Source organism: Hyperolius riggenbachi, chromosome 7 (genome assembly GCF_040937935.1).
Source record: "Hyperolius riggenbachi isolate aHypRig1 chromosome 7, aHypRig1.pri, whole genome shotgun sequence".
NCBI lineage: Eukaryota > Metazoa > Chordata > Amphibia > Anura > Hyperoliidae > Hyperolius > Hyperolius riggenbachi.
Window position 1 is genome coordinate 308264378 of NC_090652.1, and position 24785 is coordinate 308289162.

Here is a 24785-nt window from a genome sequence, read left to right on the forward strand (position 1 = left end):
TGTGGAGGATGCAGGAAGCTTCTGGAGGACCCAGAGGCTCTTCACCCTACTGAGATACGTGTGGGGCTTTTTCTTTTTTTTTTAATTACAGCTTTACTTTAACCACTTGAGGACCGTAAGCTTACACCCCCCCCTAGTGATCAGGCTATTTTTTACAATGTAGGCCACAGCAGCTTTAGGGCCTCACTGCAGGGTTGTACAACTAAGCACATAAGTGACCCCCCCTTTCTGCCCACCAACAGAGCTTTCTGTTGGTGGGCTCTGATCCCTGCCTGCATGTTTGCTTATTTATTTATTTTTAATTGTGGTTTTTGTTTAATAAATGTGTTCATTTTTTATCTATTTTTTTATTTTATACTTAGCCCTCCCTCCCCTCCCAGTCAGTCACCACAATCGGCTGTCATAGGCATCCCTCCTGTGCCTCCCCAGGAGACAGCCAAGCGACAGGGCTGTCCCCAGTGCTGTACAATGTAAATAGATGGTGGTTTCGCTTCTAACAGTCTCCTAGTGGCGATCGCCCCTGGGAGACTGATGACGGAGCCGAGCTCCGTCATTCAAGCAGAGATGAGTACGCATCGGCGCGCGCAATCTTCTGCAAAACCCCACCCAGGACTTCATGCCAATTGGCCCTGGGGCTGCTGCCGGGTCCATGCCAATTGGCGTGGAGCAGTCCTTAAGTGGTTAAGGAAACTATAATCCAAAATAAGAGACTTTTACAAATGCAGCTGAAAGACAGAGTCTGGTGTTCCTGTGGAACTTTCCAATTGGTGGACTTTTCTAGCACTCGGCATGGACATTAGAGTGGTGTCCACTGATGCACGTCTAAACACAGTGAGAGTCAAACCTACATGTGACACAAGTTGCTCTTATACTCTTATACACACAATGTGTCATATGCCGAGACACATATGGTTACAAAATCTGCCATTCCATTGCAATAAATTGGACGGATGATCGGAGGTTGAATTGCACAGTTCAGCAATCTATGGAAACGAGGCCTTAAAGGCTCCCGACTTAATCTTTCATACTTTTTGGATGTTCTTTGGATCCAGATCCTCATCTTATGTTGGCGAGACCAGAAATTGATAGGATGAGCTACTAAGAGATGACCGAGGCCCTCATAGTCACACGTGTGCAGAATGGTTGAGGCACATATTACTTATTGATTGGGGTGACAAATAAAGGAATTTATGCAGAACAACATAATCAAAGGTCAAACAAATATAATAATGATCTCTGCTCCACCTTCACCGTATAATTGCTGTCTATAATGAACAAGACAAATAAGCCTGTAACAGCAATTTCCTGAGAGATATTAATTAAGAGTAAAATGCGTACCCAGGTTAATGGAAAGAGACAATCTCCCTTTCTGTAGCTCCAGCGTTATATAATCCCCGCGTTGTCCTTCTCCGTGAAATAAGACTCCATCACTCTGCATGCTCTTGAACTTCAGGGAGATGACATCTTTATAGGTGGTCATCAGTTTCTGATTGAACCTGTAGAGGAGGGAGCTCCTGCCATCAAAGTCCGCCACGTCCGATTCTAGATTAGGAGACAAACAAAGAGGCCATTGAGAATCAGTCGCGTAAGTAAACAAGCAAGGTCAATGATAATGCTTCTCGCTGTTGGCGTCAACACGAGTGCTATCATAATGGACAATACTGGGACAACATTGTCTTCTTTCAAGGAGCTGAATCCCCCAGGTGATTATCTTAAAGAATGACATGCTGAAATTACACCAGGCGTCCTTGCCCGATACGTTTACCGTTGGCTCAATGCAGATACGGTGAAGGAGATGGCTTCATGTTCTAAATAAATCACTCTATTTTCAGCCTAGGGAGTCTAAAATGCTGAAAACATTTTCCGGTTCAGCCGTATGTTTACTGTCTATAGTACAAAATGAAGTAGGTGGCTTTAAAGCGATAAATTGGGCCCCAGCACTCAACAAAACTGGCAATATTGACAATATAGCACGAATATTGAGAATATTGCAGTGGATAATGGCAGAGGGACTACGGTCAACATTGCTACTAGGTACAGAAGGTCAGTGAGACTCTTCAGCCAAGTTAACAGAAATCCTACGTAGCTTGGTATTGGGCCAATCAAGTGTGCGATCTGTCAATTCTGATTGGCCCTATTGCAAACTATTGCATGCAAATTGAACCCATTAATATGTTATTGCCCATATCTAGTTGTAGGGTGGTTCCAGAAACAATTGTGAAGCTGAAGACAATGAAAACCAAGCAGCAATCTGAAGGGTTAAGGCCAGGGGATATGGCAGGTGGAAACTACTATAATCTGTGATCAGAAATTAAAACCCTTGTTCAGGCTTGTGTTTAATTCATGTATAATGGGCTCAATCCAATTCATGCCTAAGGTTTCTACAAGGTGATATTTTCACATTATATATAAATTACCTTTTAGGTCACCAGCAAGCAAGAAAATACTCAGATATGTCTCAGATAAGTACAGTAATTATGGTATTTTTTGGACTATAAGACACTCAGGACTGTAAAACACACCAAGGTTTAGAGGGAAAAACCAGGGGAAAAAATATACTAAACCGAGTGCGGTGCATCAATCGTCCAGGAGCGTCTTGTATATGTTCTCCCCCCCCCCCCCCCCAATTATTATATCCTCCTCCTGTCCCCCCCTGGTGTCCTCCTCTTGTCCCCCTAGTGTCCTCCTCTTGTCCTTCCTTGAATCTACCTCCTGTGCCCCTTATGTCCTCCTCTTTTCCCCTAGTATCCTTTGTATTTCCCATGTGTTTTTCTCCTGTCCTTCAGTGCCCCCTTTGTGTAGTACTCCTGTCCCCTTTGTGTCCTCCCCCTGTCCCCCTTGTGTCCTCATCCTGTCTCCCAGTGTCCTTTGTGCCCCCCTTGTGTCCTTCTATTGTCTCCCTTGTGTCCTCCTCCCGTCCCCAGTGTCCTGTGTGCCCCTCTTGTGTCCTCCTCCCATCCCCAGTATCCTTTGTGCCCCCCTTGTGTCCTCCTCCTTTCCCCCAGTGTCCTGTGTGCTCCCTTTGTGTCCTCCTCCTGCCCCTAGTGTCCCCCTTTGTGTCCTCCTATTGTCTCCCTTGTGTCCTCCTCCTGTCCCCCAGTGTCCTGTGTGCCCCCCTTGTGTCCTCCTCCTGTCCCCCAGTGTCCTGTGTGCCTCCCTTGTGTCCTCCTCCTGTCCCCCAGTGTCCTTTGTGCCCCTCTTGTGTCCTCCTCCCATCCCCAGTATCCTTTGTGCCCCCCTTGTGTCCTCCTCCTGTCCCCCAGTGTCCTGTGTGCTCCCTTTGTGTCCTCCTCCTGCCCCTAGTGTCCCCCTTTGTGTCCTCCTATTGTCTCCCTTGTGTCCTCTTCCTGTCCCCCAGGGTCCTGTGTGCTCCCCCTCCCCCTTGTTTCCTCCTCATGTTCTTCAGTGATTGGCTCACAGTGATTATCTGGTAAGGTGGCAATGAAACAAAGCTCAGCTGTCACATGTGCAGGGTACCATAATACGCAGAGCTGGACAATAAATAAGGTTACAGACAATTAAAAAGAGTACAGAGAAAAACATGAATACATAATCAGTCATCCAGGAAAATATTTAGATGGGAGGTGTTGAATCTCTTCCCTCCTCCCCTCTGCCTAATTTGCCTATGCCTAGCCCAGCACAGGAGAGCTAAAGCTCCATACACAGGCTAGATGAAACTTGGACGAGATTTCAGCCTGCATACAGCAGCCCCTGACTCCCCCCTTGGCCACACAGCCAGCAATCCACCAAGCATTGGCTAAAAGCATTGTTCTCCCCACTCATCCGGCTCCTGCATGACATCCCGCGCTGCTCTGTACCCCCTCAACCCCCTCAGGAACAGAACAAGCGCCTGAACAGTGTATTCCCTGCAATGCTCTCTGATCTACTGGCTATCAGTCACCGCCAGGTAACATTCCTCATTCATACATAAGTGTGTATGTGTCTTCAGGTAAGAACTACCTGTACAACAATGAGATTTTTTTTTTCCCAGAGAAGAATTCACACAGTAGCATTTGATGGATTTGATCAAATAATCAACTTCTCTGATTGGGTGGTCACAGTCACATTACCAAGTCTCTGGTCAACTTCCTGTGTGTCTCTGGTCAGCTTCCTGTGTGTCTCTGGTCAGCTTCCTGTATTTCTCTGGTCAGCTTCCTGTGTGTCTCTCTGGTCAGCTTCCTGTGTATCTCTGGTCAGCTTCCTGTGTGTCTCTCTCTGGTCAGCTTCCTGTGTGTCTCTGGTCAGCTTCCTGTGTATCTCTGGTCAGCTTCCTGTGTATCTCTGGTCAGCTTCTTGTGTGTCTCTGGTCAGCTTCCTGTGTTAAACTACAAACTGATCACCAGATCAAATTGGTCACCTGATTCTTCACAAAATCTCTGACAATATATTGCATACCTCACAACTTTTTGAGATAAGAAATACACGCCCCTGCCACACCTCTAACCTAACCGCCACCACACCCCTACCATGCACATCACAAAGAATTCAGAATCAGAAGATGTACTTTGCACTCTTTTGCAGGTAGGCACTTGCCTGTTTTTAAGTAGCGCTGTTCATTTCCTTGCTATGTACTAATTTATTTCGTTTTTGGTCAGTTGCTCCCACTTAACAGCCATGCTTTTGGTGTATATGCAGAGCTTCTGTTTGGGTTCAAGGTGCGTTTGTAGTTTCTGGGGTGCTCAGCGCACCTCTGATTGGAGGCCATTCGGAGGCGGCCTGGTGTTGCGCTGATCCACCTTTTGCGCAATTTTCAATTTTCGATTTTATTAGATTAGCCACCCCCAGGCTATGCATATACATAGGTTAGGATTTAGTTAGTGTTAGGCCCCTCCCATGGAGGATCGACTTCTTCGCAGTGGGACGGACGAGTACTTAATAGGTTGCATGCAAGCTGTTACAGGAAACTAACATCCTCCTCCAGTGGTAGACAGGTCATGTGTATGCTCGGTGTGTATTCGACTCCACAAGTGGGGCTTGCACTCTTTTGCAGGTAGGCACTTGCCTGTTTTTAAGTAGCGCTGTTCATTTCCTTGCTATGTACTAATTTATTTCGTTTTTGGTCAGCTGCTCCCGCTTAACAGCCATGCTTTTAGTGTATATGCAGAGCTTCTGTTTGGGTTCAAGGTGCGTTTGTAGTTTCTGGGGTGCTCAGCGCACCTCTGATTGGAGGCCATTCGGAGGCGGCCTGGTGTTGCGCTGATCCACCTTTTGCGCAATTTTCAATTTTTGATTTTATTAGATTAGCCACACCCAGGCTATGCATATACATAGGTTAGGATTTAGTTAGTGTTAGGCCCCTCCCATGGAGGATCGACTTCTTTGCAGTGGGACGGACGAGTACTTAATAGGTTGCATGCAAGCTGTTACAGGAAACTAACATCCTCCTCCAGTGGTAGACAGGTCATGTGTATGCTCGGTGTGTATTATATCCCACAAGTGGGGCTTGCACTCTTTTGCAGGTAGGCACTTGCCTGTTTTTAAGTAGCGCTGTTCATTTCCTTGCTATGTACTAATTTATTTTGTTTTTGGTCAGCTGCTCCCACTTAACAGCCATGCTTTTGGTGTATATGCAGAGCTTCTGTTTGGGTTCAAGGTGTGTTTGTAGTTTCTGGGGGGGCTCAGCGCATCTCTGATTGGAGGCCATTCGGAGGCGGCCTGGTGTTGCGCTGATCCACCTTTTGCAGAAGATGTACTTTATCATTCAAACCACACTGGTCTTTTCTATCATCATCATAGTTTTTCTTCATGCTAACACTTGAAAATAAAATATAAAATAAATGTATTAATTTAATTGATGTTTGGAGTCAGTTAAACACATTTTTCTGTAGAAACAATACATATATTAACACAGATCTGTACATCAGTCCTGAAAGAGGGAGAAATGAGGAAGAAAGAGGGATAGAGGGGTTGGGTTCCCAAAGAGGGACTGTCCCTCAAAAAGAGGGACAGTTAGGAGTTATGTATTTGATTGTGTCTACTATTAATTATTTATTGTATTTATAAAGCGCCAACATATTACGCAGCGCTGGACATTATTTGAGGTTACAGACAATGTCCATATACATACATAGCTTTAAGTATGTGTTTTATTAAGACGCATCCGATCACTAATATTATGTTAGTTTGGTGTTCCTTTTCAGCCTCTGTTATTTCTGAGAGCCTCGTCAACATTTCTCTGTGGAATATTGCATTCTCCTCTAGAGATCAGAGTCCTTCTTCTTGAATTAGATGGATGACTTCTCGCTTACTCCTCTCCACAATCAGACAAGTGTGCTATTATCACATCGCAGCAGACAGAATCTCCCAGAGATGACTGCTTTGACAAGCTCCTCAGAAACACCTGCCTCAGCCTCTGATGTGTGGAGCACTCAGGGAAAATGTCACAGAACGAGCCTGGACAGAAAACAGAAGGCACTGCCTCCGAGTCCTCAGTCATCTGTGAGACGTGTCCTCCTGGATAATTGAGCAATGCTTCTAAGGAAAAGAAAAACAATTAGAGAGAACTCGGTAGAACGTTTTAAATCCAGGACACAACAAACCTTACTGTCCCTGGAGGAAGCGCCTTAAAAATTACAGAGAGGGAAAACAAACAAACACTTAGCCACCTGCCTTCTACACGCCATACTGAGGAGAAGCAGAATTCATTAGCGCGCTTGTTGTTCACACATAGAAGAAGATGAAAATACTCTGGGGTTGTTCTATTTTTAGGGTTCATATCTGGCTGTCTCTGGAGTTTCTCATTTCATTTCAATTTCACGTTGGTTGCCTCACCTGGTTCCACAGGAGAATAAGTGATCTATTTATAAAGGGTCAACATTTCATTCACTTATCAGTCGTCCTTGATTTCCCACATATCCATGGGTATGACAAAAAAATTACCGTAAAAAGAAAATAAAAAAAATACAATAAAAAAATATGATTATACACACACATATATAAAAGTTTTTGGGAGGTGTTTTAAAATGCTGTAAACAAAGAATGCTTTCAAAAATGAAAGTGTTGATCGCATATTTTCATCAATCAACAAAATGCAGTAAATTAACAAAAGAGAAGTCTAAATCAAATCAATATTTGGTGTGACCACCGACCAGACCACCCTTTGCTTTCAAAACCACATCAATTCTTCTAGGTACACTTGCACACACAGTTTATGAAGGAACTTGGCTGGTAGGTTGTTCCAAACAGCTTGGAGAATTAACCACAGATCTTCTGTGGATGTAGGCTTCCTCACATCCTTCTGTCTCTTCATGTAATCTCAGACACACTTGATGATGATGATGAGATCAGGGTTCTCTAGGGGCTATACCATCACTTCCAGGACTTCTTTATGCTCAAGTTCTTAATGACTTTGGCTGTATGTTTTGGGTAGTTGTCCTGCTGCAGTATACATTTGGGACAATCATACACCTCCCTGATGGTATTGCATGATGGATAAGTATATGTCTATATTTCTCAGCTTTGAGAACATCGTTACTCTTGATCTGATAATGACCAAATCCTGATAATGACTCCATTTGCAGAAATGCAGCCTTAAATGTCCAAGGAACCTCCACCATGCTTCATTGTTGCCTGCAGAACCTCATTATAAATCTCCTTATTCATAAAACAAATTCTTGTCAGTATTAACTCACCCATCCATCCCCTGGAACTGGCATCTCTGACGTATGCAGGATTCATGTCACGTGAACATTCATGTGTGCCTGTATCTTTTGCGTGGCACACAAGTATACGCATGTGCCTGCTGACGAGTAATCGCAGTGGTGCCCCTACCTGCTCTAATTATAACTCGGGTCACTAATCGATTTACCCATTAGTAGCTTCAGTAGAGTTATCTTATTTGAGATAACTGAACTGCTTTTGACCTCAGTCTTTAAAACTCATTGTGCTGCAAATTCCTAGAATGCTTTGATCTCTCTCTGCATAAGAAAATATAAGAACTGAAAGAAGTCATAAATACACATTACAGAAGTACTAATTATTAGCAGGGAAATGTAACAAATGAATTGGCCCGGAGCACTTGCAAAAATCCAGTCACCATCAGGGTCCCCAAACCCCTCTGTGTGAGAAGCTCCCTCTACACCAGATCTTGCAGAACTTCATATATCACCTTCTTTCATTGACAGGACAGGTCCTCCTCACTCCTCTTTAGTGTCGCTGCACCATGCAGCCTATCATCTTGGGGCTCCCGCCACTGCATGTCACATGACATACACCAGGAGCTGCAGGTAATGAGCTGCATGGCATATAGAAAAAACAAGGCAAGCTTGGGCTCCATGTGTCATCAAGGAATACAAAACTTTATTAAATACAAAACTGACAGGTTCTCCTCAGGAACCATACTCAGCCGCTGATCATTGCCAACAATACACAAAGTTTAAAAACAAGAGCATAGCAGATTGCTTTATAAACCAGCTGTTAACAATTATATCTGCTTCAATTGCAATGCGTGTATGGCGCAACATCAAACATACATGCACCATTCGCCCGCGCATCCACCTCCAATTGCACCGTGCCTAATAGCGTATTTTTAGTGTTGGGGGGCCCCCTTTCCAAACATAAACCGGCAGGAATCCGAGCTCAATTCACTTATTGAATATTGATAATGATGACAGTCTCATCCTTTTTATGCATCATATGCAGTTTTGCAACATGTTGTGACATGGGGAGATCTCACCAACACTGACGCTGACAACCTCCGTTTTACCCCGACATTGCCGCTCCACAGGGGTCTAGCTGATCCCAGAAGTCCCATCACACCTGCTCTAACATGGCAGGGGATCTCCTAGTGGAAGTTCACTGGCAGCGGGGAAGGAGTACATCGGGCTTGGAGTGATGGCGGACACACGCTGCTGAGAAGCAAACAGCTGAGCAAAGCTCCGCCCACCGATGCGTTTCGAACCACCCAGGTTCTTTCTCAAGGTGTGGCCAGCTCTAGACGTGTCATCCTTTTCACTGCCCACATCATGCCCATCCTCCAGTAAGCATCGAGGGAAAAACAAAGGCAGGACAAGGAGAGAGGGGAGGGGGGAAGAAGAAGACGAGCTGTGCATGCTGGCCAATCCCCAAGCATCCCGTGGTCTGCATCTCCACGATCAGGCAGCACTGGGAGGCCTTATGCATTGCAAGAGCCTGGAGCAGCAGCACAGTCCAGCTGGAAGAGTTCAGAGCAACACATGCCACAGCTACTATGATCCCAATTCTTTAATTAAATTCCACATTCAGAATTCTCTCCAGGTACCATCCATGTTCTGTCAAATAACGGCATTCCTCATAAATTCCAAAGATCAAACAACCTGAGGACACACTTCACAATGTTAGCGTTACAAGTCCCATATGGTTTCATCCATCCCAGCAGGCACAGGGGAAGTTCAGAATATCTTTTCGGGCAAACTTTCTATATACTAAAGATGGGTTTTTGTTATCAGTCCTCCTCATCATGGAATGGCACGGCTTCAGGCACGGTGCACATAGATCGTTCACTGCGGAACCAGGCACTCTCATACTTCCATGTCAAGAACAATATAGCTCAAGAGAGCAATTATTTGCCTACATTTGTCCCATAAATATGAAACTTAAAAATGAAACTTCAGGGTATGCCACCGGATCAACCATACCTTGCTACTTTTAAGAAAGGTGAGAGGTCCAGTCTGGCATTAAAACCATTGGGGCTCACTGTATCAAGTTTAAATATCCACATTGATTCCTTACAAAGTAAAATATCATCAAAATCACCTCTACGGCTTGAAATATTAAGCTTGTATATTCCTTTAACAGTCGTTCCCCTAAGGCTATTGCCATGGACCTCTCTATAATGTTCTGCAATGTTGGTCTGACCCTTCCCCCCCCACAATGATGGCAAAGTGCTCCAATACCCGTTCTTTTAAGGCCCTTTTTGTTTTGCCTATGTATCTAAGGTGACAGGGGCACTCAATCATATATACCACCTTTTCACTATCACAATTTATGAAAGATTTTATGTCATACATAGTGATACCTCGTCTATCCGGGAAATTCCTAGTTCTATCAATGAACGGGCACAATTTGCACTTGCCGCACCTAAACATACCGTTAGGTACGCATTCTTGTAACCATGTGTTGGGTTTAACCTGTATTTCACTATGGACTAGGCGGTCCCTGAGATTGGGGGCCCTCCTCGCCGTAAGCAGAGGACGAGGGCCCACAACCTCAGACACCTCCCTTGACGATGTCAGCACTGGCCAATATTTTGTCAAAAGGCCCTGCAATCGCTCCCAGTGGGCCCCATATCTGGTAATAATACGTATATTTCCCTGGTCATCTGATTGATTTTTCTCTTTAGGGGCTAATAACCTTTCGCGATCCAGGGACCAGGCCCTCCTCAATGCCCTCCGCAACACCGAATGGGAATAGCCACGCGCCCGAAAACGCTCATACATCGCGCGCGATTCCTTCCGAAAATCATCGTCACATGAGCAGTTCCTCCGCACACGGAGGAACTGTCCGTATGGAATCCCACGTTTTAAAGGTTGGGGGTGATGACTATCGGCATGCAAAATAGTATTGCCAGCCGTGCTTTTGCGGAAGGAAGAGGATACCACCTTTTCTCCCTCAATTCTTAGCATTAAGTCCAAAAACGAGATTTCCTGTCCAAAAGTGTACGTGAGCCGTATGTTTTTCCCGTTGTCGTTCAATTTCTCAATAAACATTTTTAACTCATCGGTCGTTCCACTCCACACCATCAATACGTCGTCTATATAACGAATCCAGAGGGCGACGTGTGCCCCGTACTCCGGGACCGGGAAAACATCCTTGCGTTCCCATAGTCCCAGGTGCAAACAAGCATACGCCGGGGCACATGCCGCCCCCATAGACGTACCGCGGATCTGTCGAAAAAAACGGCCCCGAAAAACGAAACAGTTGAGATGCAAAATCAGCTCCATAGACTCCACAAGGAAGGCATTGTGTAGATCAGCCCCTGGATAGCGCTCATTAAGGAAAAAGGACATTGCCCGGAGCCCCTCCACGTGTGGGATCGAAGTGTATAAGGATTCAACATCGATCCCCACGAGGAGGGACCCCGGGGGTGCCAGAAACCCAGCCAACACTCCCAGCACATCGCGAGTATCCTGCACATACGAAGGGAGCGATTGGACCAATGGTTTCAGCTTTCGATCAATCAATTGTCCTAGCCTTTGTGTGGGGCTACCAACAGCCGAAACTATTGGTCGCCCAGGTGGCTTGATTAAAGATTTATGCAATTTTGGAAGAGTGTACAACGTAGGCACATTGTACGTAACCACCTCCAAATAGTCATATTCCTGTTTAGTAATGACCTCTCGATATAACCCCTCGTCCAACAACTCGTTAACACGTTCAGCAATCACTGGAAATGGGTTTTTCTCCAATCGTTCATATGTCTCCCGATCATTTAACTGGCGCATAATTTCTTCCACATAGGCCTCCTCATCTTGGAGGACTACATTGCCTCCCTTGTCACTCGGCTTGATAATTATCCCCTGAGCTTTGGCTAATTCTTCCAAGGCCATAAATTCCTCACCGGATAGATTAAGTTCAGAGCCATGGGGATCCAAATTTAATGCCCATAACTCCCTTTCAATAATTTCCATGAACACTTTTACATTGCGATTCTGTGAAATAGGGGGCATGAAAGAGGACTTCAGTCGCAGGGATGAGGGAGCAGGTTCCTCATGTTCACTAAGGGAGGAAGCTGAACCCTCCTCTATAAGGATATGGGGAGGAGGGGACTCCTGTTCGAATTCGGGGTGGAATGCAGACATATCACAAGACAAGGCAGAATCATCAGCTGTTAGGGAATCATGCCGAGTGACAAGGGAGCATTTCTGTACTGGTTCACCAATATTTTCAATATCGTACAGCGACTCCAAGGCAATTAGAGCTTCCCTTTCTGTAGGGGTTAACCCTACATATACTTCCTGATGAACTGCTGGTCGAGAATCATTCCCAAAGGATAGCCTTAAAAGGATCTTACGCAAAAACAATTGGATATCTCTATAAATCTCAAAGATATCCCCAGATACAGTGGGAGAAAAAGACAAACCCTTACTCAATACTGATATGTGTCTTTCCTGTAGATCAAACTTGGACAGATTGACCACATTATTCTGTTCCTGTTTCACATCTATATTTTGTTTTTCCTGATGCTCCCACTCCGTGTCACAGGTCCCATCCCCTGATCGTCGCTCTCCTCGCCTTCCTGATTTGCACCTCTTTCTCCTCGACCCCTGCCTTCCCAACCCCTCCCCCTCCCCCCTCTCCCTCGACCCCTTCCACCTCGTCCCCTTCGCCTGCCCTTTCGTGGATCTAAAAAAGTAACTGATTTTTTGCTGACAGCAGAACCCCCAGAGGCTTCTGTGTCTATGCTAGACATTTCTGTATTATCCTGTCCTTCCGCTCCTGAACCTCCTTTTCTCTTAGCCTTGCGCTGCTCCAACTTAACAAGTGGGTTGAGTGCCTCATCTGAATCCCATCTTATCAAATCTTTTTGAAATTTCTGCTGTTTTTGTTTTTTTGTTGTGGCCTGAATCTTTTCTATTTGTCCCTTTAGACTTTCATTGAGGGTCTTAAAATCAGGGTGAGAGCTGAAATCGTCTAGCGCAACCGCGCTTTTCATGACCTCAGCTGTCACCTCTTTCAATTGTTCCCTCTCCTCCTCAGCCATCATCTTCAAAATATCTATACCCCTTTCAAAAGATTTTTGTTTCCATTTTTCCACAAATCTGGACGTAAGAAGGTTGCCCGCCGGAATGATCCTCTCAAGCAGCCCATCTGGGATAACCCCAGCTTTCTCATAAGATTCCAATAAAGACGAGTTCCATTTTCGCTTCAATTGTTTTATAAGTAATGATTTGTGGGTGGAGAATAATTCTTTCAATTCAGACGGATCGTCATCCTCATTAGCAGGCACAAAGCTAGCCCTTATTTCCTCCTCCAAATCATCACTGATTAGATATGCCATGACGTTTGGGGCTAGAAAAAGGACAAAACATCAATTTAAAACCACTTTAATACTGTATAGCATACAACCAATTAGTAGTTCAATTGAGGAAGGATTTCCCAATTCAGGGATTAACCTTTATGCACCTGGGTTCTAAACCCTCATTACTTATTAAATTCCTCTAAAAAATGAATGCTTGAATACGTGCATGCCTCCATCAGTTAAGCCATTGTACCTATTGCTCCTCAATTGAAGCGTGACACAGCCCTCAATTAGACATATAGAAAAAACAAGGCAAGCTTGGGCTCCATGTGTCATCAAGGAATACAAAATGAGCTGCATGGCATGGCTACACTAAAGAGGCATGAGGAGGACCTGTCTTCGCTGGAATGATGTAATGTATTAAGCTCTGCCACTGCTACTCAGCATCCCAGGACTGATTAGCCCACCCCTTTCCCCATAACAGTGGAAAATATGGGGGCTATTCTTACACCCTGCATTGGGTCACTAAAATCTTGACATCTCTGACATGGATCATTTACCAACCACTGGACTCTAGCTCAATGAAGACAAATTCAAATATTAATAGAATTCTATTGCACTCACAACACGTTTCGTGGGTGCATACCCACTTCCTCAGGCTAAATAGCAGTGCCTAATAGAGTCACAAATAAAGTGCCTCTCATTATTTCAGTATGGCTTAGACATTCTCGGACTCTTCTACCGCATGGGCTCTGTCTGCTGCATTCCTGGTCCTTTTTTTATACTTTCTACGTTTTTACGCACAATAAACGAGCAACTTCTTCAGTTCTAAACACGCTACTTTACTCGAAACACCAAAATCCCGTCCTGATGGCGGATGATAACTGGAAACGGTAATAGCCGTGGTCCATCTGATGGAAGCGACAGGAGAAGCCACTTGTGGGCCATCACCACCGGCACTCACAAGGAAACATATGCTGCCCACTCGTAAGGTAGGAGCGTAGAGACATGAAGAGCGGGCTTTGGCTGCCTCCTTTTCTCGATTGATTTCGCCAGCTGTTAGAAGTTCTTTATGCTTCTGTAATATAATTTTACAAACAGCGGCACAAAGCTCACCCACACCTTATGGTTTTTTATTGCATGTTTATATTATCTTGCTTTAGTCCAATAAATAAGACTACTTCTGTTGTTTTTTACTTAATCCCTGCACAGCATCTTCATATATTTTATTTACGGTTGTCTCTCTAATATGTTGCCAGCCTCTGATGTTCAGAAAATGTAAAGAGGACCAACCATGCTTATGTATTCACCACAGAATCTGTACTTGCACACTTTGTGAATGTTTAAAACAGCAGAGAAAGCCACACTATCGCAGATAAATACTTGTTCTACTTACCAGGGGTGCTCATCGTGAGGTAACTCGTAATCACGAGCCGTTTCTTGCGATCACCGGGTCGTAATCGGCATTAGTGATTGGCTCTCGATCACGAATGCCGATCACGAATTCACTCGTGGTTGCACTTGTTACCCGACTAGTGATTACGAGTTACTCCTGATCACTAGTCGGTATTCGTGGTTAAAAACCCGCCAACTTTATCGGGTTATAGCCGAAAGCCCCATTTCATACCAGAAACACCAAATTTGCCAGATATGTTAAAAGGAACAGTGAGAACAAAAGGAAAAACATTTTTTTCAAAAACACCTTACAGTTTTTGAGAAAATCGATTTTAAAGTTTTGAAGGAAAAAAGTATACATGTAAAAGTGTTAAATGACAGTTAATGTATTCACCGCATTTGAATAATTTTGTCCTTTGAAACTCGATTTTCTCAAAAATTATAAGGTCTTTTTGAAACAAAATTGTTTCCTCTTGTTCCCACTGTTCTTCTTAACATGTCTGACAAATTTGGTGTTTCTGGCATGTAAGGGGGCTTTGGTATTAACCACAAAAGTCGGCGGGTTTTGGCAGGTTTTCAATCATGAATACTTTTTTCCTTTGAAACTTTAAAATCGAGTTTCTCAAAAACTATAAGGTGTTTTTGAAAAAAAGGGGGCTTTGCTATTAACCGTTAAAGTCGGCGGGTTTTTAATCACGAAAACCACTCGTGACTACATGCGGTTATTCAACTCAAAATCACACTCGAGTCGGATATCCCTTTCTACTCATGTTCAAGTTAATTCGTAAGTGGGCGGAGTCAAATTTGTGATCACTCAAATTCATGATTGGGGGTATCTAAACACCTCTGCTACTTACAGAGCATATGTAGTGTATTATACTGATATATATATATATATATATATATATATATATATATATATATATATATATATATATATATATATATATATATATATATATATATATATATAGTCCAGGGGGAGTCAAGAGCTCACACAAGAGTGTCCACAAGTATGCTTGCTACTGAGGCAGCCAATCCCTCTGGGTCATATAAGAAACAAGAGAGGAGTTGTAGCACACAGCTTTTTATTTGAGCACATATACAGGCAGACGTTTCAGTTGACCACAACCTTTTTGCATGGAGTTTGTATGTTCTCGCCGTGTCTGTGTGGGTTTCCTCCGGGCACACCGGTTTCCTCACACATCCCAAAAACATACAGATAAGTGAATTGCCTTCCCCCTAAAATTGTCCCTAGACTATAATACATGCACTACACGATACATGCATAAACATGGGACTATGGTAGGGATTAGATTGTGAGCCCCTCTGAGGGACAGTTAGTGACAAGACAATATACTCTGTACAGTGCTGCGTAATATGTCGCCGCTATAATAAATATATATATATTTTATTTTTTTTCTTGGTGCTGAGCTTTATTTGCTGTAGCACATCGTATTTGCTGTAGTAAAATTACTGCCTGAGGCAATTTCTTCAAACTTCCGATGAAGTTCTAAACTTTAAATCAAGTGTCTCAGCTACAAAAGAACAAAAACACAATCTATCATATAGCAGGTCCTAAATGTGATGCCATCTGCAGATAATACTTTCACACAAATGGAGCCATTTGCTTTGCGATTGTAGGTAAGCGAGTGATATAATGTAATGTAGATTCTAAACATAATGCGTCAGTTTGATGAAGGTCACAGTAGATAAAAAAAAGAGAGATTTTGGCATAAATTTCACATTTCACGTTCATATCAGTTCAGGCAATCGCAGGCAGTAGCGAAAGACGAGATGGCGTATCTGCCACATCTACAGATGGAGAAGATATGATTCGAATGACTCATATTCCCCACACTGCCAATGTCTGTTCCGGCAGCAGTGCAGCATGATAGAGACTACTTCTTAAAATCTCTCTTTCTGGGAATATCTGTTCATCCTTTGCCTTTCCACTGCAAAGACGTTTACTTGTCACAACACAGCGCCGTAAGGTGAAGCAAAAGAAAACAACAAAAAACTGGTACAATATCTACAAACAACCCATAAATATATATGTATTATATTTCAAATCTCTTTATAGTACACTCTGATATACTAAACCTCTGGCTATAGTAAACTCAGTCCCGAGGTCCGAAGAACTCTGATATAGTAAACTTCTGATATCGTAAACTACTTGGCCTGGTCTCTTGGAGTTTACTATAAAGGGATTATACTATCCATCTATCTATCTATCTATCTATCTATCTATCTATCTATCTATCTATCTATCTATCTATCTCTCTCTCTCTCTCTCTCTCTCTATCTATCTATCTATCTATCTATCTATCTATCTATCTACTGTATATACTCTAGTATAAGCAGGGATGGTCGTAGTCAGCCAACTTCGCTACGCTGGAACTACGCGTAGTTTTACGCAATTACACTTCACCAAACTACGGCTTTGAAATCAAATATTCGCTTCGTATGCATTTTGTAGACTACGCGTTAAAATACGCAATTACGCGTAGTGCGAAGCGTAGTGTATGCTTATGCCTGTATGCAGAAAATGTTACGCATGAATTTATCTTTAAATGCTTATACCAGGAACTCTTCTATGCGTACATTCCCCTTTCCAATTCGTAAATTTGTAAGCATACAATCGCACGCAGAAAATTAGACGCGAGTAACGCATTCGTAGTTCACTACGCAATGCACATGTTAACTACGCATAGTGGATGTAAGCTACGCGTATCAGTACTTCGCTACGCGTACATTCGTAAGCGTAGTTTTGAAACTTTACCTTCCTACAAACTATGAGGCGTAGATGCGAACTACGATGCGTGAATTTGCACTGGCGTAGTTTCTGCTCATACCCTGAGTATAAGTCTAAAAATTGAGGTCTGATTCACTTCATAGAAGTATAGGGGTTGACTTATACACAAACCACTGAGCACACTGAGTAATGTGTGCACTAATAGTGACATTCCCATTTGCAGCAATTTACCCAGTGAGGGGACACTTTCTTGATAAAGGGAATGCCAAGAAATCAACAAGGAAAGGGGCAGGGGGGAAGTACTGGGCTGCCTAAAAGGGAGTGGATAATTGCAGCACTTTGGGGCCTGGAGGAGGTATTGGCTGCACTTAAGGGACAGGAGGGGTTAATGGCTGCAATTCTGTATGCAGTGCAGTCATTAACCCCTCCTGAGCCCCAAGTGCAGCCATTACCTTTGCTGGGTAGACGTATACCTGAGTCTATAAAAAAATTCCAGCTTAAGAGGGTTGAATATTGGAGTCGACTTACTGTATACACATGGTCGACTTTTATTTGAGTATATACAGACGGTATCTATCTATCTATATTCCCAACAACAATAAGGACCAAGGCTGAAATCAGGCTGATACCGAATAATGCAACAACTAAAGAACAAAACTGTCCTGATTTACATATGTGCAGCTACATTGACTCGCCGTGCCAATCCCACCACTGAGACCACAAACATCTACACAACGAGCTAGTCCTCCCACAAGCTGCCAATAAATATTTATACCTAAGATAGATCCAGTTATTTGTCTGCCCCGCACACAACAAAAATCAAAATAAAAATATTTAATTCTCACAGAGTCTTATCTGCATCGCTTACAAGCCTGGCAACGGAGTGTAAAGAAATTCTAGACGAAAATGGCACACGCAAAGGCATTGGGAACTTCCAGAGAAGCCACAAAAATATTCAATAAATAGATAAATAGGAATCTGGCTGTGTCCATCTTCTGCTTTCCTTTTATCTAGTGGAAGGAAGATGGAAACTAATATATACCGTAGTTTTCAGAGTACGAGATGCCTTGGAATGTAAGACACACCTAGGTTTAGAGGGCAAAGACCAAGGGAATATATACAGTGGAAGAAATAATTATTTGACCCCTCACTGATTTTGTAAGTTTGTCCAATGACAAAGAAATGAAAAGTCTCAGAACAGTATCATTTCAATGGTAGGTTTATTTTAACAGTGGCAGATAGCACATCAAAAGGAAAGTCGAAAAAATAACCTTAAATAAAAGATAGCAACTGATTTGCATTTCATTGAGTGAAATAAGTTTTTGAACCCTCTAACAATAAAAGACTTAATACTTAGTGGAAAAACCCTTGTTTGCAAGCACAGAGCAGGTCAAACGTTTCTTGTAATTGATGACCAAGTTTGCACACATTTTAGGAGGAATGTTGGTCCACTCCTCTTTGCAGATCATCTCTAAATCCCTAAGGTTTCGAGGCTGTCTCTGTGCAACTCTGAGCTTGAGCTCCCTTTACAGGTTTTCTATTGGATTAAGGTCCGGAGACTGACTAGGCCACTCCATGACCTTAATGTGCTTCTTCTTGAGCCACTCCTTTGTTGCCTTTGCTGTATGTTTTGGGTCATTGTCGTGCTGGAACACCCATCCACGACCCATTTTCAGTTTCCTGGCAGAGGGAAGAAGGTTGTCGTTCAGGATTTCACGATACATGGCTCCGTCCATTTTCCCGTTAATGCGATTAAGTTGTCCTGTGCCCTTAGCAGAAAAACACCCCCAAAGCAAAATGTTTCCACCCCCATGCTTGACGGTGGGGACGGTGTTTTGGGGGTCATAGGCAGCATTTTTCTTCCTCCAAACACAGCGAGTTGAGTTAATGCCAAAGAGCTCTATTTTGGTCTCATCAGACCACAGCACCTTCTCCCAGTCACTCACAGAATCATTCAGGTGTTCATTGGCAAACTTCAGATGGGCCTGCACATGTGCCTTCTTGAGCAGGGGGACCTTGCGAGCCCTGCAGGATTTTAATCCATTGCGGTGTAATGTGTTTCCAATGGTTTTCTTGGTGACTGTGGTCCCTGCCAATTTGAGGTCATTCACTAACTCCTCCCGTGTAGTTCTAGGATGCTTTTTCACCTTTCTCAGAATCATTGACACCCCACGAGGTGAGATCTTGCGTGGAGCCCCAGAGCGAGGGCGATTGATGGTCATTTTGTGCTCCTTCCATTTTCGAAAATTGCACCAACAGTTGTCACCTTCTCTCCCAGCTTCTTGCTAATGGTTTTGTAGCCCATTCCAGCCTTGTGCAGGTCTACAATTTTGTCTCTGACATCCTTGGACAGCTCTTTGGTCTTTCTCATGTTGGAGAGTTTGGAGTCTGCTTGATTGATTGATTCTGTGGACAGGTGTCTTTTATACAGGTGACAAGTTAAGACAGGTGTCCTTAATGAGGGTGACTAATTGAGTAGAAGTGTCTAACCACTCTGTGGGAGCCAGAACTCTTAATGGTTGGTAGGGGTTCAAAAACTTATTTCACTCAATGAAATGCAAAACAGTTGCTATCTTTTATTTAAGGTTATTTTTTCGATTTTCCTTTTGATGTGCTATCTGCCACTGTTAAAATAAACCTACCATTGAAATTATACTGTTCTGAGACTTTTCATTTCTTTGTCATTGGACAAACTTACAAAATCAGTGAGGGGTCAAATAATTATTTCCTCCACTATATATATATATATATATATATATATATATATATATATATATATATATATATATATATATATATATATATATATACTAAACCTGGTGCATCCATGGTGCAGGAACATCTTGTAGATGTTCTTCCTCAATCATTGTCCTCCTGTGGCCCCATGTGTCCTCCTGTGTCCCCTTCTGTCCCCTTGTGTCCCTCACTGTGTCCTCCTTTGCCCCCTTAGGTCCCCCTGTGGACTCCTCCAGCCCCCCGTGTGTCCTCCCGCTTTCTCCTTGCCAATGACAGTCAATTCAGCACCAGGCCTGGAATTAGGCCAAGGCCATCTAGGCCATGGTCTAGGGCACCACAGGAGCAAGGGCTCCAAAGCAGCAGGCTGAACTTATGCAACATTTGCAAACTTGCAATGCAAGGAGATCAGGTGAGCACCTGACCACAGTACTCTGCTGCCAGCCGCCAGTGCTGCGGCCACCTTGCTCTCTGTGCTTGTTTGCATTGTGGCCGGCGGCTATGGACTTGGGAGACAGAGAGGATGTGAAAGCTTCTGCACTGGAGAAATAAGTAACATGGATGGCTGCTGCGGTGGGAAGGCGAGCTGGCTACCTACACTAAAAGGGGGTGGGAAAAGGAGGGATTAAGGGAATCATCTGGCTACCTATACTAGAGGAAAGAGGGGGAGGGGTCATCTGGCTACCTATACTGATGGAGAGGGGTCATCAGGTTACCTATACTGAAGGGGGGCGGCAGGTGACAGTGGCCTTGGGCGGTAAAGAGTACAAATCCGGCCCTCGTCAGCACAGTCAATAGTATTTTAAAGCTCTTTATTGCATTAAAATGATGTTTTGCTGTAACAGCAGCAGCCCCGCTGTTTCGGTCAGACAGACCTTTATCAAGCAATTCAGATGTGTAAAGATCTGTCTGACCAAAGCAGTGCGGCTGTCTGTGTTACAGCAACATATCATGCTGCTTTTAATGCAATAAAGAGCTTTAAAATACGACTGTCGTTGGCTTGCTGGAGTATCTGGTGCAGAGATACTGGGAGCACATCCACCATTCCTCTCCTGGGTGCTTGCTTCACACCGAAGTTTCCCCTGCGTCCTCCTTTGTCCCTGGGTCCCCCTGTTCACCTGCGTATCCCCCTGTGTCCCCTCCTGTCCCCCTATGTGGTCCTCCAGGTTCCTCCCCCCCCCCCAGTATCCTCAATTCCCTATATGCAAAAACAATTAGTGGCAGTGTGGGTCATCTCACCAGCAATTCCAGGGGCGAGAACAGATCTCTCGTCTCCCTTGCAGCTCCCCCTAGTGATGGCTTCTGCTGATCACGTCATCAGTAGAAGGCATCACTAGGGGAGCAGTGCCGGAGATGAGAGGTCTAAGCTTTCCGGTAGAATTGCTGATGTGGTGAGTGACCCACACTCCCGGTAATTGGTTTTAACCACTTGAGGACCGCAGTGTTAAACCCCTCTAAAGACCAGGCCATTTTTATTAAATTGGGCCACTGCAGCTTTAAGGCCTGGCTGCAGGGAAGCACAACTCAGCACACAAGTGATTCCCCCCCCCCCCCCCCTCTTTTCTCCCCACCAACAGATGGTGGTGGGGTCTGGGGTCTGATCGCTCCCCCAGTGTTTTTTTTTTTATAAAAAAAATTGTTGTTTTATTTTTAAATAAATATGTGTATTTATTTTTTATTTTCCCACTGGCTCCTCCCTCCCGCCGCCAGCCTATCAATGTGATCAGCTGTCATAGGCTTAGCCTTACAATAGCGGATCACCCCTGAGCCAATGGAGGGGACAGCCGTGTCACATGGCCCTCCCCAGTACAGCGCTGCCTTAGATCGCAGCGCTGTACGGTTTGCCATCTAACAGTTTCCGAGCGGAGATCGCCACTGGGAGACTGATGGTGGAGCTCTGCTCCGTCATTTATGCGGAGATGCGTGTGGATCGGCGCACGATCTCCTGCAATCCCCGCCCCAAGGACCTTACGCCACTCGGTGTTAGGCGGTCCTGGGGCTGCCGCCATGTCCACGCCCATTGTCATGACGTGGTCGGCAAAAGGTTAAACACGGGCAGTGGAGGAGACATGTGGGGGGGGATGGAGGACCACACAGGGGGACAAGGCGATGGGGTCCCTGACATCGCAGCGGGTTGGCGGTTCATAATGGCGGACAATCGCAAGTTAGGTCCCTGTCTTTGAAATATAAGATGCAGGGACTTTTTCCCCCCAATTTTTCGGGGGAAAAAGTGTGTGATTTATACCAAAATATACAGTAACAATTCTAGAAATTAGCACCCTAATGACAGGTTGCAACTTGCACTTTCAGATGTGTAGCATCACCGAGTTGATGGTCACTGCTGCATGACGGGTCCTGTGGCTCTTGTAGCAATAAGCAGTGATGAACCAAAATGGCAATAATCTTTTTGCGCAAATTTTGCAAAAATAATGAAAAATTTGATCTTCCAGCAAAAACTGAATTTGAAAATCATTTTGCAAGCTCACGGATTCACCACGGATTAATGCCTGGTCTCCTAAAATGCTCTGGGAGGAGAATTCAGCATAGCTAAAGGGCCTAGGCTAATCATCACTGGGAGGGTGGGGCTACATACAAATATACAGTAATATATAGATACAGGAAGTATTTCTGATGTCGAAACCAAAAAAATTATCTTAAAAATGGGTATCCTGAATAATTAACTGCAGTCTACTTTTAGTCAATGCAGGGCCTCTTTAAAGAGAAACCGTGACCAGGAATTGAACTTTCTCCCAATCAGTAGCTGATACCCCCTTTTACATGAGAATTTTTTTTTCCTTTTCACAAAACGGATCATCAGGGGGCGCTGTATGGCTGATATTGTGGTGAAACCCCTCCCATAGTGTGATGTCAGGACCTAGGTACTGACACTTTCCTGTCTGTGAACCTCATTGCATTGTGGGAAATAACAGCTGTTTACAGCTGTTTCCAACTGCCTAGGAAGCAAGCAGCATCTCCTTCCACTGACATCACCTGCCAGCAGCAAAAATGTCACCATGTGATAAATGTCAGAATGTAAATCAGGTAGAGGAAATATTGTACAATGAGCAAACACTGACTAAATCATTTATACATAATTATGGTAAAAGTGCAGCACTTTGTTATTACATTATTTTCACTGGAGTTTCTCTTTAACATTCAGTCCACTTAGCGCCATCACCTTTACTATAGCTGTTTAACACAGGAGCCTACAGAAGCACCACACCTAACTGCACTAACATCACACTCTAAAATTAGCAACATTTTTGAACACCCAGAGCTGTAAAAACACATGTTCTAATCCCCTCCTGCTGAGAAGCTATTTAACCTCCCTGCTGCTCAGTTTCTGCTGGATTTCTGTGCAAAAAGTGATCCAATTCATTTTCATAACTTTACTCCTTTAACTTACCAAAATGTGCCAAGCAAGGGTCTAGTATACAATTTGAGTATAATGAAAGCTTGAGGATAGGTTCACAGTGGTCAGTTGCATAACGCGTTATAATGAGTGTGAACTGCAATGAAGACTGGACATAGATGTCACTATCGGAGGTACAAGACGAGGGATCAGCACGCCAATGTGAGTATAAGCTGGCTACAGTATAGGACCCCCCATGTGCGTGATTCAGAGTGCACATTGGAAGCTATGCTTCAGCTTCCAATCAGGGCAGTTTCTAGGCTAAATTGCTCCCAGGTTGAGCAATAGACCGTGCAAGGGATGCACCCACAGGTAGGCCCACAGGTAGGCCCAGAAGCCACGGGGGCCCCATGGGGGGAAAAGTTTGAGAGACTGACAACTAAGGGCAAGGAGAGAGGTCACTTTCTGCTCTCCTACCATTGTTATATTGACTGCATGTGTCCACCATACAGATAAGGAATCATGCACACTTTGGAATTTGTACACTGTCCCTGCTCCCTAGGGTTCGTAAAAAAAATCTGTCTCAAAGTGCAGCAACGTTCTGATGACTTCATGTACAATGTTACAAACAAAGGAGTCACATGTTGAAAAAAAGTTGTAGACTGACCCTTATTCAGCAATCCCTCAGAAGAGATTCCTAGATTCTTATCACACACAGGCTAATGACCCTATGGTGTCGGATTACGGACACAGTGGAATGGGTAAGATTGATGTCTGACTGTCGCTGCCTCATTGAGAGCTTGTTGTCTCATACAGAGTACAAGATCCCATAATAAGAGTATCAATCAGTGACATTCTAAATGTTGTGCCAAAGTTACAGTGAATAAATACTATATGTTATGTTCAGCATGTCATTGTTGTTCCTCCATATAGCATGTGCTCTCATGTAGTAAAATAATACGGCTGTGTGTGTATGTATGTACTGGGAGCAGAGCTGCAACTAGGAACTTGTCAGCTGCACGGGGCTGGAGGAAGCCCTGTGTAAGTAGATCTGGGGGGAGCACAGATTGCCTGACGTTTCCTTTAAGTCTAAGTGTTTTTATCTGCATGGGGAAAACACATTGGACCTCAGTTTTCCTGTGCAGAAAGCGAGGGAGGTGGGGGTGGGGGGCCCCATCCAAAATTTTGCAGGGGGCCCCAGTGATGTCTAGTTACGTCCCTGCCCCCGTGGGCATGAGAATGCTATTTGTGATGCAGTATTTAGCCCCCCAGTATAGGTAGCCTCTAGCCTAGGTATAGGTGCCCCCAATATAGGTACCCAGGTATAGGTGCCCCCAGTATAGGTTACCAAGTATAGGTGATCCAGTACAGGTGCCCTCCCCCGCTGCAGCGATCCCTGGTGCGTTGTGTCACTCACTGTGCCTCTCTCCAGTGCCGATCGCACCACCTCCACCATTACACAGCTCCGGTCTACTATCCACAGCACCGAGACATGGCTTGATGGCGTCATCAAGCCAAGTCCTGATGCAGGGGGGGAGGGATCTATGCAGGGGGAGGGCACCTATACTGGAGCTCCTATGGCTGGCCAACCTTTACTGGGGCACCTGTAGCTG

General features: G+C 44.3%; 1 protein-coding gene across 3 annotated transcripts in view; it reads right to left on the reverse strand.

The window, feature by feature from the left end:
• LOC137525202 (contactin-associated protein-like 5) overlaps positions 1-24785 on the reverse strand; it is a 419206-nt gene that overhangs the window by 205546 nt on the left and 188875 nt on the right. For all 3 annotated transcript variants that reach the window (XM_068246129.1, XM_068246130.1, XM_068246132.1), the window contains one exon: positions 1339-1542. In XM_068246129.1, coding sequence (XP_068102230.1) covers positions 1339-1542 — 204 coding nt within the window. The remainder of the gene's footprint in view (positions 1-1338; positions 1543-24785) is intronic.